Raw genomic sequence first — 15545 nt, 5'->3', positions numbered from 1 at the left:
CCATCTTAAAGGGAGAATCTGGGGACCCCAGTTTAAATAACATTGAAAGTGATGCTGTTTCCCCCAATTGGGGGGACTGGATACAACACCATAAAATGTTTTCATAGCAGTAGTAAAACATTTTGAAAGCATTTTGAAAATGTTTTCAAAAAAAATTATTTCTGCTGTGTGGCTTGGCCTATTGCTGTGTTCAGATATGTGAGTTGGGGCATGTTCTATAATGTGATGGTGACCTTGAAATGACCTGGTGTAAAAAATCATTGCTTGGTCACGGTGGGGGAGGGCAGCTGCCCATGGGGGGCAGCAAACTCCAGTTTGCCTAGATACGCCACTGGGCGTAGCTACAAGGGGGCCGGGGTGCGCGTTGCACCAAGCATGCGCCTGGGGGGGGGGCATCAATTAATTAAATAAGTAAATAGGTAAAATAATAAACAATGTTTGGATATAGTATGTTCTCTACCTAATAAGCATTTCACACTACAAAAAGCAATGCTGATGAGAGAAAAAACATTCTCAGTTAATCATTTTAACAGAAAGTATACTTTATTGTGCATTTTACAGTATGATTATGTATTAGATATATGAAAGGTGTGTTGGTTTTGAGGTCATTATTTTAAACCCAGGAATGATTACATGAATTATTTCAATGTATCTAAAATTGTTTTCAGAAATGGGTTACCAGCATCAATTATTCACAACGAAAAAGGAGCTATAAGACACCTTTAACAAATATATTGTGTAACATTGGTGTACGCCCTGACTCATGGCCCAGGCTAGCCCAGTCTTATCAGATCTTGGAAGCTAAATAGGGTCAGCTCTGGTTAGTATTTGGATGGGAGACCACCAAAGAATAATTGAGTTGGTATGCATAGGAAGGCAATCGCAAACCATCTGATAGTCTCTTGAGTTGACAGGAGTTTACGCGCACATACACACATGCATACACACACTTTGTTAGTGTATACATGGTTGACATGAAGCTTACATTCAATGGATGTAAATCAAGGGGCAACATCCATGACCAATGAGGGAGATAGGATTGATGTACCTTAGAGTTTAGCTCAATGAGACTTGGAAATTTATGATCAGATCATTTCTGTTTTATTTTTAAAAAACCATGAGAATAGTACTTATACGATGTTCCATTTTGAGACTATATGTAGTGGGAAGAGAGAGAGGATTTAACTCTTAATTCTGAATGGTTTTCCTAATCAAAACCATTTTCCCCAATGTTTTTAGGCTTGGAAGGGGGAAAAATAGATGCTCATCTTTTGCCTTTTTTTTTTGCTCAAGGAAACTGTGTGTCCACATATGTGCATGAGCAAGTCAATTTCAATAGATGGAACTGTGCAGAAGTGGAAGCATCAAACCCCACTCTCATACTTGCATAAGCATGTGTATGTCCTCAAGTTATAGCTGATTTATGGCAACCCTTTAGTGTTTTCAAGGTAAGAGACATTCAGAGGTGATTTGCCACTACCTACCTCGGCATGGGCTGAGAGAGTTCTGAGAGAAGGTCACCCAACAGGCTTCATGTGGAGGAGTAGGGAATCAAACCCAGTTCTCCAGATTAGAGGCTGCAGCTCTTAACCTCAATACCAAGATGACTGTTCTCTCACTTGCATAACTCCTTGCAAATCAGGGCCTGATGCAGTTATTATTGTTTTAAAAACAATGGGAAGACTTAATCATGAATCTTCTAGCACCTCATCTAATTAGGACCTTAACGACCCAGTGGTCTAGTCTGCAAATTACACAAATACATTATTCCAAATAGAAAGATTTCCCAACAGAAGTCATTCCAGTGGTTATATGTATGACTGAGGTCACAGGGAGAGACACTTCTGGTGGTACCTTCCCCATCAAGGTGCAGGGATGCATGGGAGGTCTTTATCCATGATTGCTCCCAGGCTTTGTAATAGTCTCCCCTTGGAGATTCACCGGGCGCCTACCCTTTACAGGTTTAGATGCATGATGAAGGCTTTCCTCTTCACCCAGGCATCTGGCTAGTCTCCCTGGAAGCCTCCAGGGACAACAGTTGTTCTGTGGGGAGGAAGGGGTTGTTGGGTTTAATTTTACTATGCTTTTATTGTCATGCTTTATTGTTATTGTTTTACTCTGATGTATTTATTGGTATGTTTTATTATTCTGATTTTATTGTGACCCAATTGTATAAGGTGGGGGTAGAAATCTGTGTAAGGGGTGTGTGTAGAAATTTATAAAATAATAATAAAGTAATATATAATCCAAAGAGATATATTACTGTTAAAGTGTAGAACTAACATGTCTTACTTTCTGTGCTTCAAAGGCTTTGTTAAGGCGCATATAATTTGTCATAGCTCTCATGGCAATAGGCAGCTTGCCTATAGCTTTCAAATCAATTGGCTTCTTATGCGCAGTTTTAATGAATGTATTCATCCACCAGTATGTTCCTTTGGACAGCAGATTGACAAAGGGTTGCAGGAATCTGACTCCAAGATCCTGAAGGTCCTCAGGGGGCTTAACTTCTTTCGTTTTTTTGAAGAAAACATATCTCTGAAATCCACAAAGTCAAAGGTTTATGAGGCAAGTAACCCAAAAGAAGGAAAAATTAAATGAACAAAATACTGTACTATAAATTAGACCTTTAGTGAGGATGATTTAGGGTTGCCAACCTCCAGGTGAGTCCTAGAGTTCTGCAATTGCAACCAGAGGCATATTGGGGGGAAATGGAGCCTGGAGACAATTTGTCTCTGGGTGCCCCCCCAACTGTGCCTGGGGGTGGAGCTCTGCCCCTCCCTCCCTCCTTCCCCTCCACTCCCCCTGCCCATTCCCCACCCGCCATCTCTTCTGATGTCCCAGAGGGGAGGGCAGAAGCCAGGCTCCTGGGAGCCCAGGGGAGGGGTGGGGGTGGCATCCTTGGGCATCCTCACATTGATGATGACATGGGCGGGGCTGAGGGAGGCTGAAGACGATGAAGCAGCAGGACTTCCTGCTGCCTCATTGTTTTTGCACCAGACCTAGTTACATGGGGGGTCAATTTTGTGCCCCCACATGACCAGATTAGTGGTGCCCATGGACAAGGGGTACCCCCGTCCCCAGGCAGATACACCACTGATTGCAACTGATCTCCCAACTACAGAATTTGGAGATTACAGAGTTCCCCTGCAGGAAATGTCAGCAATGAAGGTGGAGTCTATGGCATTACATCACTGCCTCTCCTTTCCAAACTCTGCCCACCCTAAGAACAGTCCCCAAATCTCTATGAATTTTTCAGGCTGGAGTTGGTTATCTGAAGATAACAATAGGTTTGAACAACAATGTTAAAGCCTATCTATATACACTAAAGTCTTTCTGTAAAATTATCCTTCCCCTCATAACATCCAGTTAGCTCATTTTCTTATCCAATTAACAAGAGTTTACATTCAAAAAGGAATAAATAGTTCCGTTGCCTGACAAATTGTAAAGATTTGGTTGAATTATACTGTGACTCCTGCTGAATATCTTTCCTAAACACAGTTTAAATCATGAAACTCTAAAGTGAGCATGTGCTATCTTACCACAGTTAAGCTCTTTTAAAAATCTATTTTTATGGGAGCATAGACATTGTGATGGAGGCAGGGGAACTACACTTTGGGCACCACTCCTGCAAGCCACATGGGAGGTGTGTTCATCTGGCTGCCCCTCTCTCCCCCCTGGAGCCAGGTGAGGAGTTGGAGCCACTGCTAGGCTGAGGTTTGCCCTGGCTAGAGGGTGGTATACTCCTGGGCATCTGCCACTCCTATGTAAAGTTCTGGCAGGAGAGAAGGAGCCCCATGAGTGGCCTGGAGAGAGGGTACTACAAGGCTGGGAACACCCAAAACAGTGGCCTCGCTCTCAGCCCTTCCCTTTTTGCAGTCTGGACACATTGTTGCCAATCAGCAGGGTGCTGCACCCTACCGTGTTCACATCTACTGCTCTTGGGAGCGCTGCGCAGGGACCAGGTGCTGCCTGAGGGTACTCATTGCAAACAGAGCAGAGTTGCATTGCAATCAGGGTGTAGACAGCAGAGATGTTACACCCTTCTGATGCTACTAACTGCAATTAAATTAGAAGTGTTAACTAGAATAGTACTGTAAATGGTTTGAAATAACTGAGCAGACATTTTGCAGTTTTAGATTGCTCAATATACAGTTAATATGATAGCACTCCCATATTCAAAGGATTTTTTTTATATTCAGTGCCAAAAAACCATTAAAGTTTTAAAGGAAATATGTAATAATTGTCTTGAATTGCAACTTACCCTCACCCTGATGACATTAATTTCTACAACTAGCAGCATTCCATAAAGGATAACTAAGAACCCAGTGAGGCAGAATCGAAGCTGGAGGGGTCCAACACCATTATCATAAAACTTTACAAATTTGATGGTTTTGGTTATAAAAGCTAATGTCCAGTAGAAAAACAAAGCTGTATAAAGATAAAGCAGCAATTATTTTTTAAAAAATAAACATCAGAAGAAATGACAGAAAATGAAATAAGACTTCTGAAAGTACAAGCAGGAGATGAGCAAGCACTTGTGGAGAATATATCATTTCCCTATTATTTTCTCTATTTTCTCTTTCCCTTCCCTGAATACCTCATAGCTTCTCCCCCATTCCAGTTTTCCTTCCTTCCTTCCCACCCACCATCCAACCTACCTTTATCTGATGCCACTTTTTGAAAAAAACACTGCAGGGTTCTGGCCATTGGGCTGAGGTGGGGCCAGCTGTAAGGAGCTGGCCAGGGCTAGTTTGCAGTGAGGGCTGCCAACTCTGAGATGGAAAATTCCTGGAGATTTGGAGTTGGAGATAATAATAAACGCAATAAATGCGAATAAATAGATCTCAATAAATATGAAGTAGCCTCACAACATGCAATACTGGTATATTTCCTATTATATTTCTCCCCTGACCTACCAGCTGAAACTGATTACAGAGCTTCCTCCCATTCAACTTTCAGCAGGGTTGTACATGAGGCACTTGCCAGTTTGATTCTCTAAGCAACTATGTAGTGAAATACAGGCCAGCCCATATATGGAAAGATACAATAGAAAATATGCAAGCACTGCATGCTGTAAGGCTATTTCATATTTATTGTGATCAATTTATTCACATTTATTGTATTTATTATCTTTTAAAAGATGTAATTATACATGGTATTTATATGCTATTTATTGTCCTATTTATTGAAATACTTATTTATTCTATTTACTGTATGATTTTCATATGCTATTTACTGTACAACTTATTGAACTATTTATTATATGTATATTATTATTTCTTATTATACAGTTGCATAATTATGCAGATGCACTTTCCAGTAAAAGGGCAGGCTGAATAAACGTCTATTGACAAAGCGTTTGGTCCATGAAATGGCTAAATATGTAGAATTCCCATCGGATTTTTTTTCATATACATTCCCTGTTTGACTGCTCAACAATGTAGAGGACTTTTGCTATTATATGGTTCCAATTTGAATGTATGGCAGCACAGACAATAGGTTATTTATACTTTGTACATAGTAGTCTTTCTCTAGTTGTTGTATGTCATATGTTGTTATTGGCTTGTTGTACCTTTGTTTCTGTATATCTATATTATTATTATTCACTTATTCACTTATTTAGCACCTTATAAATAATTCTATACTTTTTGGTGTGTTGTTCTGCCTGTAGAGTGGTATAGGAGGTTTTGCTTGGATTGTAGTATTGGTCCACTACACCTTTGGTGAACTTTGACCTGAAATTACTTTCAATCAGAAAAATGATGATTTTTAGACTAGAATAACACTGATTTCCATGTTACTGTAATTTCAGAAGTATTTATAGCACTTATAGTTTTTTCCAGTGTATACAATCTAATTGTCATAAAATTAAATTTTTGAGATAGAGAGCAAGGTTATCTTAAAATAATAGCTGAAATAGCTTATCCACATACCTATACCTCTGACAGACTTATGTTGTTACAGCTTTTATATGCCATATTTTGCTATTTAAAATTTCTACCTTCTCACATAGCCCAAGGAAGCTTAGCTCACATACTATAATTGTTTCGTGGAAAAAAAATTACAATACTTAAAACTAATTATATATGACTGTGTGTCTCATGGTGAAAAAGGGCGCTTTATATAATTGGGAAAATACATAAAATATGCACATTTAACAGTTTTACGTAAGTTCTATGTGTGGGTGTAGAAAATTAATACATAATTATTAATTCTTCTGTATTCAAATTGTGTCATGGGAAACCATAGGAAGATCTATCGCCAACAGAGTTCCTACTTTGGAATGATATACTGGAGTAACAATCTCCTACACACAGATTTCAACGATACCAGGCAGATAAGAAAATGTCTAAGGAAACAGCAAGCACTTTTAGAGGCCTTGCAGCCTGATATCTTACACCTATGTCTTCTCCTAAAAGTATATGATATTTGAAATCCATTTGTATACATTTCTGGAACCTAGAAATTAATTTTTGGAAATAATTTACTATCTACAGAATACCTCCTGGAGTGACTTGTCATTTTGTTCAGATCAGTGCTTATATGTATACTCCTATATAAGTACTCTTGCATATCTAGGCTGTTTACACAGGGAAGCTCAACAAATACAGAAATACAGAATTTTACTTATTTAGGTTTTTCTCATTTAACAGAATATAGAAAGTGTTTAAAGAATAAACATACACAAAAAGTATTGATTCCAACATACATAACCTGATTTAATGTTTACCCAGGAGGAAGTCTGAGAGGATCTTATTTCCAAGTAATATAGTATTACAGCCAAAGTCTTTCATAAGTGGACTGAAAAAAGAGGGTCCCCCCCTTTCTTCTAGAGAAAGCATACATGTCAAATAACTATGGGACTATTTATATATTATATAATCTTCCTGTCAACAAATGAGATTTGTCCCATGACAGTGCCCATGCAAACTTGTTCTACAAACACAACAGTGAAATTGTTGCCAATAACATCAAGAATATCAGTTTAATAAAGCTAGAGTTTTAATGCTCATAATGACAATTTACAGTCAACAATTTACAGTAAGGGAATGGGAAACAAAAAATATTTTTAAAAGCTATAGTGCAGTTTAAAACTGCTGTTTTCAAATTGCTAGATTTTCATGAATGTTCCATTTGTCTAATAACAATATTACCAATCTTTGAAATCAGATTTAATAATGGGAAATGATGAACAAAATATAACATTCTAGTAAGAAAACAAACTACATACTACATGCAATGCAGCAGAATACTGGTAAAACACACATATAATCACCTATGATGAAAGTATTAACAGCTTTCTTTATTGTGGTACATACCTATTAACAACTTTGGAAAATTTGATGTTTCAATGTTGTGATAGTAAACAATTGATGTGATAGCTGCTAAGAATGCCATGCCAGGTGGCATATACAGGTGCAAGTGATGGGATTCTGAAACCCTAAGAAAAACAGAACATGTACTAATCACAAATATCCGGGGAGAGAACACCATGTGGAAATTTGGGCATCACCTTGGAAGTCATAGTATTTGAAAGCCCTTCATTGCCTAAAACTGACATATGCCATGTCTGAGGACTACACTGGAGGCATTCCTGACTAAAGTTGGCTCCACCTTGGGAATGCTCCTAGTACTCCCCCAGCTGCACCAGCATCCAACTACAGGTCACGCAACTCTTTGGGTGATAGGCTTTTCCAGGTTAGGCGCTACTGAGGTCTGTGGTACTGGCCTGCCTCCCAGTTTGTCCTCACTGCCGGCGATAGTACCACTTACACTGGCAAGTCGGCAAACACCATATGTCATTCCCCTCCTCCCCGCAGATCGGGGTGTATATCCAACAATGAGCCTTTGTGAGTTTCACAACAACTTCAAACTTTTCCACCTACATTACTTTGTAGGACATAGGTGAATAAAACATATTTATTCTCCATGCTGTTAAAAACATAGTATGGGATACCCAAAAATATTTAATCAGTGAAAGGGTCAGTTACTAAATACTACAGTACTATGGAAATATATCTTCATGGTTTCAGAGCTCTATTTGGACTTTGATTTCAAGACATCAGAATGGTCATGATTTACTGGATGAACCACTATCCCTCATTTAAACATATATGTGCAGAAAGAAGAGTTCTACCTCCAATCAGAAACAGGTAAAACATTTCAATAGATTTGGATAAGCTGTTATTCACCCCCATCTTAGACTGCATAGCCATAAATAATCAATATTTACAGTATACACTTCCAGAAATGTCAATCATCGGGGTCTAAAGCAACAGAAAAGAATACTGAAATTTGAATTTTTTAGGATGCACAATATTTTTTTCTTTTCATATTTATTTAAATATTTTTTTATTGTGCGAATACAGCTGACAAGGATACTTTCTGAAAGAAAATTGCATGAGGAGAGACAGACAGTCATCCTTTAACTCTTCCCTCTTTTCTGCTATTTTCCTAACGAAAAAGCCACTCTTGATCTTACTTGTACATCTGCTATAAAAATGGATGCGGGGTGGGTAGGTGGGACTATAACTTTTCCCCGTTGTTAGTAAAAGCAGTTTGGACATATGTAGCTTTTCCATAAGACAGTAGTAGCAGAAGAAAGAGTTAAAGATTGCCCACACAATATTCTTTATCAAAGGAGCCTTACTGACTGCATTTGAAGAAAAAAATGTTTTTACCCTTAAATACTGATGTTGTAACTTAGCATATTGTGGAATATTTTGTCAATCTCACAAGGAGTAATGAGAGGTAAAAAAAATTATTACATATGATATATCTCACTGACTACTTTTTTACAGTTAGTTATTGGATGCTAAAGCCTGCAATAACTATGGCCCTTTCCGCACTGTGGAAAGGGCGCCCCTGCACCGGCTGCATCCTTACGACCTTAGTGAAGTGACTGTGCCCAGGCTGTGCAGGTGCCAAGCAGAGATACACTGACATAGGTGGGTCTCCAAATCAGCTCTCCCAGTATTTGGTGACCATCTGCAATTTTCTTGGGTGCAGTATGGGAACAGGCATGTCAGTGGTAAATGGAAGGAAGCTTAGCTCACATCCTGCCCCCCCCCCAACCAGGAACCCTCCAACAATCCCCCTATGAGGGGTGGAGACAGTCCCCTCATTTTCATTGCTAGCACAGGTGGTTCAGGGGGTGGGTTGGCATGGAGCTGCCCTGGACTGCATGGGTGTCCTGCTGGAAGGCACAGCTACTGGTGAGTGAAGGGCACCCACCTCCACCCAGATTGCCCAGGACATCTCCTTTTCCCCCTTTTTTAGCTGTGGGCACCTGCTACTCTGTGTGGGGAGGTAGTCAGCTGTTGGATTGTTGCGTGTGGGGGTTCTGAAGCCCATGTCTCAGAAGGCTGATGCTCTAGGACTTCTGGCAGGACTTTGACCTATTAATGAGGAGTGTGCCGCTTACAGTGAGCCAGCATTCCTGGCAATGCACCTTTATTCTCCTGGGTCATCTGCTTGCCCCACTCTGCCAGATGACCCCAATTGGCTCTGTTTGCCCTGTCTGTCACAGCCCTGCCACCTCACCATAACACCTACAAGGAACACTGTGGAATGGTTGCTGGGTACACTGATATGCATGCAACCACTTAAAACCAGCTACCAAAACTTATTTCCTACCAGCCATGGCATGCACCAACTCTACAAGGAGTGGACTAGTGGAACCATAATTATGCTACAGCTGACTCTATATTTCCTTGTGAATTGTATGTGGGCATCAATTTGAATTCTATTAAAATTCCTATTGTTGAACATTGGTCTTATATATGCAAGAAAAATATGGAAGCGTCACTTGTGGTTTATTTTGTCCAAAAGGATACACCTGTGATGATTTGCAGGTTTTTGTTATTTATAAATTAGTATCAAATGTCTTTAGTTGTGCAGATTTGTATAAGTCTATGCAATGTCAAAAGGCAGCATAGATATATACCGTAGATTTAAAAGTTACATACCATATGGGCTAAATATAAATCTAGATTTAATTTGTTTTATCTGATATCTTTTAAAATTATATTTGTGAATCATAATTAAGGACACATCTACAATCTTGTACTAGATATCATATTTTGATTATATTAGCATATGAGCATTTTTGTTGTATTATAATATAATATTTAGCATATATTATTTTATATAAACATCAGCAGTCTTATGTATTTTTTTTGTAATAGTGTACTAGGGATGTATCTTTAAATTAGATTTATGTCTCTATTTCTTACCACACAATCACATGGAATTGTTATTGTAATTGGTCTTCTTTTAATTATGCTTTCATTGTGAATGCTATAGGACAGCACAGTCAATGTTAGCGTTTGCTAACTTTTTGAGTATTTTTGCATGAGTTAATTTTAACTGAAAATTGTTTAGTAATTGTTGCATTATTTAATTATTTGTGGTATGTACGTTTTTAGATGTTCCTACTTATTATCAAATCTTTATAAACAGTTTGACTGGTAGAGCTCCTTTCTTACTTGTTAGGATTTTCATTCAGGTTAGTTTTTTTTAAAACTTTTTGAGAGAAAAGTTTAAAGTGTTTTGTTATAATATAATTCATTTAATTGACTGTAATGTATTACAATATATGAAAAACCAAATTTTAGCCGACGAAGCTTGTCAAAACAAGGTTACATTTGAATTCTTGTTCCCACTATTTCAGCTATTTTCCTATTAATGTATATAATTTATTGTCAATATTTTGGGTTTGCAATTAACATTTTGAGCACATTTTGTAATTCCTGTAGATGTTTTACATCTTTGTTACTTGTTTAATTGTCTGTGGAGTAAATAATTGTTAGAGAAATTTTATCACAGCGCATTGTGATTTAGATTTCTGTTTTACACTGTGACTTGGGTTTTTTTCGATATTACCAGAGGCATCAGTGATGGAAGCATCAGTTTCCAGTCATAGCTACTTATCGGCTAATATTCTAATTTTGCAGAGGAGATTTTTCTATAGCTCTTGGCCATTTGAGTTTCACTTACCACTTGACCAGGTATAGTGTTATGTTGGATCTCTTACTGGCCCCTTCCGCACACACAAAATAATGCGTTTTCAAACCACTTTCACAACTGTTTGCAAGTGGATTTTGCTATTCCGCACAGCTTCAAAGAGCACTGAAAGCAGTTTGAAAGTGCATTATTCTGCATGTGCGGAATGAGCCACTGTCACTTTTTTCAGGCATGATATTGGACTCTATAGCAATAGGAATTATAGCAATATAAAGATGGCTCAAAGTTTTGCAACAGAACTGGGCTTATCAGGCAAACAGGGCAGAACCAGCTAGCTAACTAAAAATAATTGAGACCGTATGTTTATGTGTCTGTATGCATGCACATTCTTGGCAAGGTTCTTGGAACATCTGACACAAAGGTCTGAACACAGATTACATTTCTAAAGAAGCAGAATTGACAGGATTAAAATATTTAGGGCAAGATATATACAATTATATTGACAGTAAATAAATAGTTTAAATACTTACCCATCTGACACTATGCCCTCAGCTATTTCACATACCAACACGAACAAAAGGATGAAAGTCAAAATCCACCGTAAATTATGACCAGGAAAATGAAGCCAAGTGCTGTGATGGATATGAACTTTGGAACTCTGACTTCCCCATCCTAAATATAACAAAACAAGTTATACTTGCATTATCAGAAGAGTTTCAGCACATACTGAAAAACACACATTATTGTCAAATGGAAACAGAAACAGCATTTTTTTTCTTTTAAATGTAAAATGTTAACAAAGTTAAAAAGACAAAGTGGTTACATATGTTATAAAGGAGATAGGGATTTATGAAATGGCAGGGAATTCATGCAAAGTGTAAATGGAAAGCTTACTGGTATTTTTGTTTTTAAATTATAGGTATAGAAAAATCACTGCATAGTTCCTAAACGATTAATAGGTTCATAAAGATTCTTTTTGAAGATTGTTTCAGCCATGTTGGTCTGTAGTAGAACAGATAGATTTGAGTCCAGCAGCATGTTAAAGTCAAGGGTATAAACTTTCAAAAGTCAAATATAAAGATCTGATGAAGGGAACTTTGACTCTGAAAAGCTTATATGCTGAAAATGGTCTCTTGATGGTCTTGAATGTACTGAAAGACCTGAATCTAGCTATTCTTTATGAACAAACTGAAAAAGTTACCACTTATAGCTAATTATTTCACAAATACATCCATCAGGTTAATGTAATATTTGAACAACATTTCACATTTCATACTAGAGCAGTAAATGTGCCGTGGACCAAGTACTTTGTCTCAATAACTTTTTTAAAAAACACAATCAAATAATGCATTTTCCCCTTACATGATAAACAAATGTGGGAGAAGATATAAGAACAATTTTAGAAACGAATGCCCACATGATTAACTGTTTATGTGGAAGTATTGTATCTGTGAACCATTTCCTTAGTTCTTCAGAAAGTTTAAAAAACATTATGTTATGGACTCTCAAACAGGGTGCCCTCATCCCCCATTGTTTCTAATGGGAACTAATAGGAAATGGGGGAAACACATTTGAGATACCAAACGTCACCAAACCTGGGTGGTATCATCAGGAGAGTCTCCTAAAGATACCCTGAAAGTTTGGTGTTGCTAGCTTAACAATTGCACCCCTGACAGTAGGCACCCTCCAAATTTACCCAGATTCTCCTTTTACATCCACCCCCTTTGGCATAGATTTAAAGGGAGAATCTGAGGTCCCCAGTTTAAACATTGAAAGTGATACTGTTTCAGGGTGGAGCCTGGTTCAAAATCTGAGTTTTGAAGTCCACCCCATGAGTGGCTGCTGTGATGCTGGAATCCACCCCCAAACAGCATCACTTTCAATGTTGTTTCAACTGAGGACCCCAGATTCTCCCTTAAAGGTGGTTTTAAAAGGAGAATCTGGGCTCCCTAGTTTAAACACCATTGAAAATGATGCTGTTGGGGGTGGATTCCAGCATCATAGCAGCCACTCATGGGGTGGACTTCAAAACTCAGATTTTGAACCAGGCTCCATTTTCTTAGCTACGCCTCTGTCCAGAGGGGAGGGCAGAAGGGACTGCTGGCTGCCGGCTGGAAGCCCAGCCGGTGGGGCAGGGCAGGCAGGGCAGAGGAGTCTGCCATCCCTGACCTCAGAGACCTACTTTTATAAACTCTGAGGATGGGGGCAGGACTTGGGGAGGTGTGGCCACACCCCCAGGGGCAGGTGGGGATGTGGCCCCTCCCCATGAAGCCACCCCATAAAAAAATCTATACCTATGTCCCTGCTACTTCTAGATTAATATGTGCTTGATTTCAAAACATGAAAGATTGACTTGGAAATCCAATTCAGTTAAATGAAATATATGAAATATATACTTCCAAGCAAATACTCTAAGGGTGGGGGCAGGGCAGAAGGCTGGTGTACGGTTCAACTCCCCCTCCCCTTTCTGTATTCTTAGCTGGTAAACGTCTTAGGGAAACCTTGGGACCTTGTGGGTGCATCGGGTCATCTTCGTTTAGCAGCGGTGACTGCAGCAGCAGATCTTTGCTACTTATGGAACGGACGCTTATGAAGCTCAGACCCTGCAATCCGCGAAAGGTGGGAATTGCTCAAAGCGAATGATGCCCATCATATAGGAAGGCAGTTCGTGAAATAGAGACAAGGATAAAGAAACGGAAATCTCCTCGGAAGTGTGTGTCCGCGCTCGTGTGTGTGTGTGTGTGTGCGCGCGCGCGCGCGCAACAGCAAGAGAGAAAACGAGAGACGGAGAGAAGGTGATGGCAGAAAGAGATTGGCGCTAAGGAAGCCGGCACTTTCCCCGATAGACACTCACCTATGAACAGGATGGGGAAGGTGATGAACAGCAGGAAAACGTGAGGCACCACGTTGAGCGCGTCTACGAAGCAGCCGTTGTTGAGCACTCCATTGTTCACCTTGTAGGCAGCCGAATTGTTCTCGCTGCCACAAAAAGCCAAGGGCATGGTCAAGGCGCCGGGAGCAGTGCCCAGGGAAGTCCGGACATGCACAAGCACGCGGATAGTTGAAGGGGAGGGCTTCGAGGCGAGACCTTCCCGCCTGCGGTGGCTCTCGCACGCCTCTCTGCTCGCGCTTCGTGCCCGGGGAGGCCCCTGCCCCCCCCCCTCGCCAAGCGCGCGCCAGGCCTGATGCTCCTCTCTAAAATGTGCGCGCGCTTGCTGGACCCGCCAAGGGAGAAAAGAGCGCGGGGTGGGGGGTGGGGGAGCGAGTGGCAGCGGAGAGATGCGCTGAACCTGCTGTGGGACCGGACCGGCTGGCAGAAGCCTCCCGCGCTCTGGTTGAGCAGCAGAACGCCCTTGCCTCTCAAGCGGCCGCTGAGGAGGAGAAGCTGCAGCTACTACTATTTAAAGCCGCTGACTCTGCTCATTTGGGAAAGCAGGAATCGCTCGCTCTATGGGCCTAAGCTTATGAGAAACAGGGTGGTTAGATATGCAGTTTTTTAAAATCCAGCTGACTCTCCACTCTTGCCTGGTTATCTAGTGAAATATTCCTTTTTGCATCATACTTTTGCCATGAGCTCAGCTGCTGCTACATCGCAGCTTTCCTTGAGCAGAGGACTTTGGATTTATACCAGGGGCATAGCGCCCGGGGGAAGGGGGGTGTTGATGGCCCTGGCAGAGCAGTTGCAGAGGCGTGGACAGGCCATCAAGGGGGCATTCTGGGGCGGGGGGGGGGACGCTGCAGTTTCCCTCCTCACTTGCCCCTGATTTATACCCCAACTTTCTCTCCTGTATGGAGACTCAAGGCAACTTACAAACTCCTTTCCCTTACCCTCCCCACAGCAGACACCTTGTGAGGCAAGTGGGGCTGAGAGAGTTCTGAAGAATTGTGACTAGCCCAAGGTCATCCAGCAGGACTGTAGGAGTGGTGAAACAAATCTTCACCACATAAGACTCTGCTGCTCATGTGGAGGAGTGGGGAGTCAAACCCTGACCTCCAGATTAGAGTCCACTCGCTCTTAACTACACCATGCCGGTATCACCTAATTGAGGCAAGAATACTGGAATAGAATATGGGACATGAAGTTACTCCTTTAGGGAGAATAAGTGCCAAGGAAACAAGTGCAATAATGTGATAGGGCTGGGGAAACTTTTGGCAGGTTCACCTCAGTGGGGAGCGCTGCCCTCTCTTTGATCTGTAACCTCAAGAGATTCCATTTATACAAACAGTAAGAACTGAATGGAGCTACTCGATGCGACAAGGGCTCTCTTGCATGGATTCGTCCATTTTTAGTTCAAACTGTTCTCCCTCTAGTGGTGCAGACTCTTAAGCTCTAGACGTAATGGCCAGTCTTATGTTCTTCCCTTTAAAAGGTAATGTACATTTGAAATTACAACCATGACATGAACATTAAGCAGATGTCTCCCCCCCGTCTTTTTTTCTCTACAAAAACTTATTCTGTGCCTATTTATATGAGTTCTCTGTGCTCAAAATGACTAGCTAGCTATAACCTGTCTTTGGGATCCACTGGTGAGCAAGACTTCCACCTGTACCTGTACCTCTGTGTTTCCAAGCGTGGGCAG

General features: G+C 40.5%; 1 protein-coding gene across 1 annotated transcript in view; it reads right to left on the bottom strand.

Moving 5' to 3' along the window:
* Window positions 1–14215, bottom strand: part of ABCC8 (ATP binding cassette subfamily C member 8) — a 93320-nt gene extending 79105 nt beyond the window's left edge. Inside the window, 5 exon segments of the mRNA XM_048485350.1 lie at window positions 2293–2535; window positions 4262–4428; window positions 7320–7441; window positions 11496–11637; window positions 13820–14215. Of these exon segments, the coding sequence (XP_048341307.1) occupies window positions 2293–2535; window positions 4262–4428; window positions 7320–7441; window positions 11496–11637; window positions 13820–13967 (822 nt within the window). The 5' untranslated portion in view covers window positions 13968–14215.
* Window positions 14216–15545: the final 1330 nt, after the last annotated feature.

The sequence above is a fragment of the Sphaerodactylus townsendi genome, linkage group LG02 (assembly GCF_021028975.2).
Source record: "Sphaerodactylus townsendi isolate TG3544 linkage group LG02, MPM_Stown_v2.3, whole genome shotgun sequence".
In the NCBI taxonomy this organism is placed as follows: domain Eukaryota; kingdom Metazoa; phylum Chordata; class Lepidosauria; order Squamata; family Sphaerodactylidae; genus Sphaerodactylus; species Sphaerodactylus townsendi.
The sequence above is the reverse complement of the archived record's forward strand: the minus strand, read 5'-3'. Positions and strand labels throughout refer to the sequence as shown.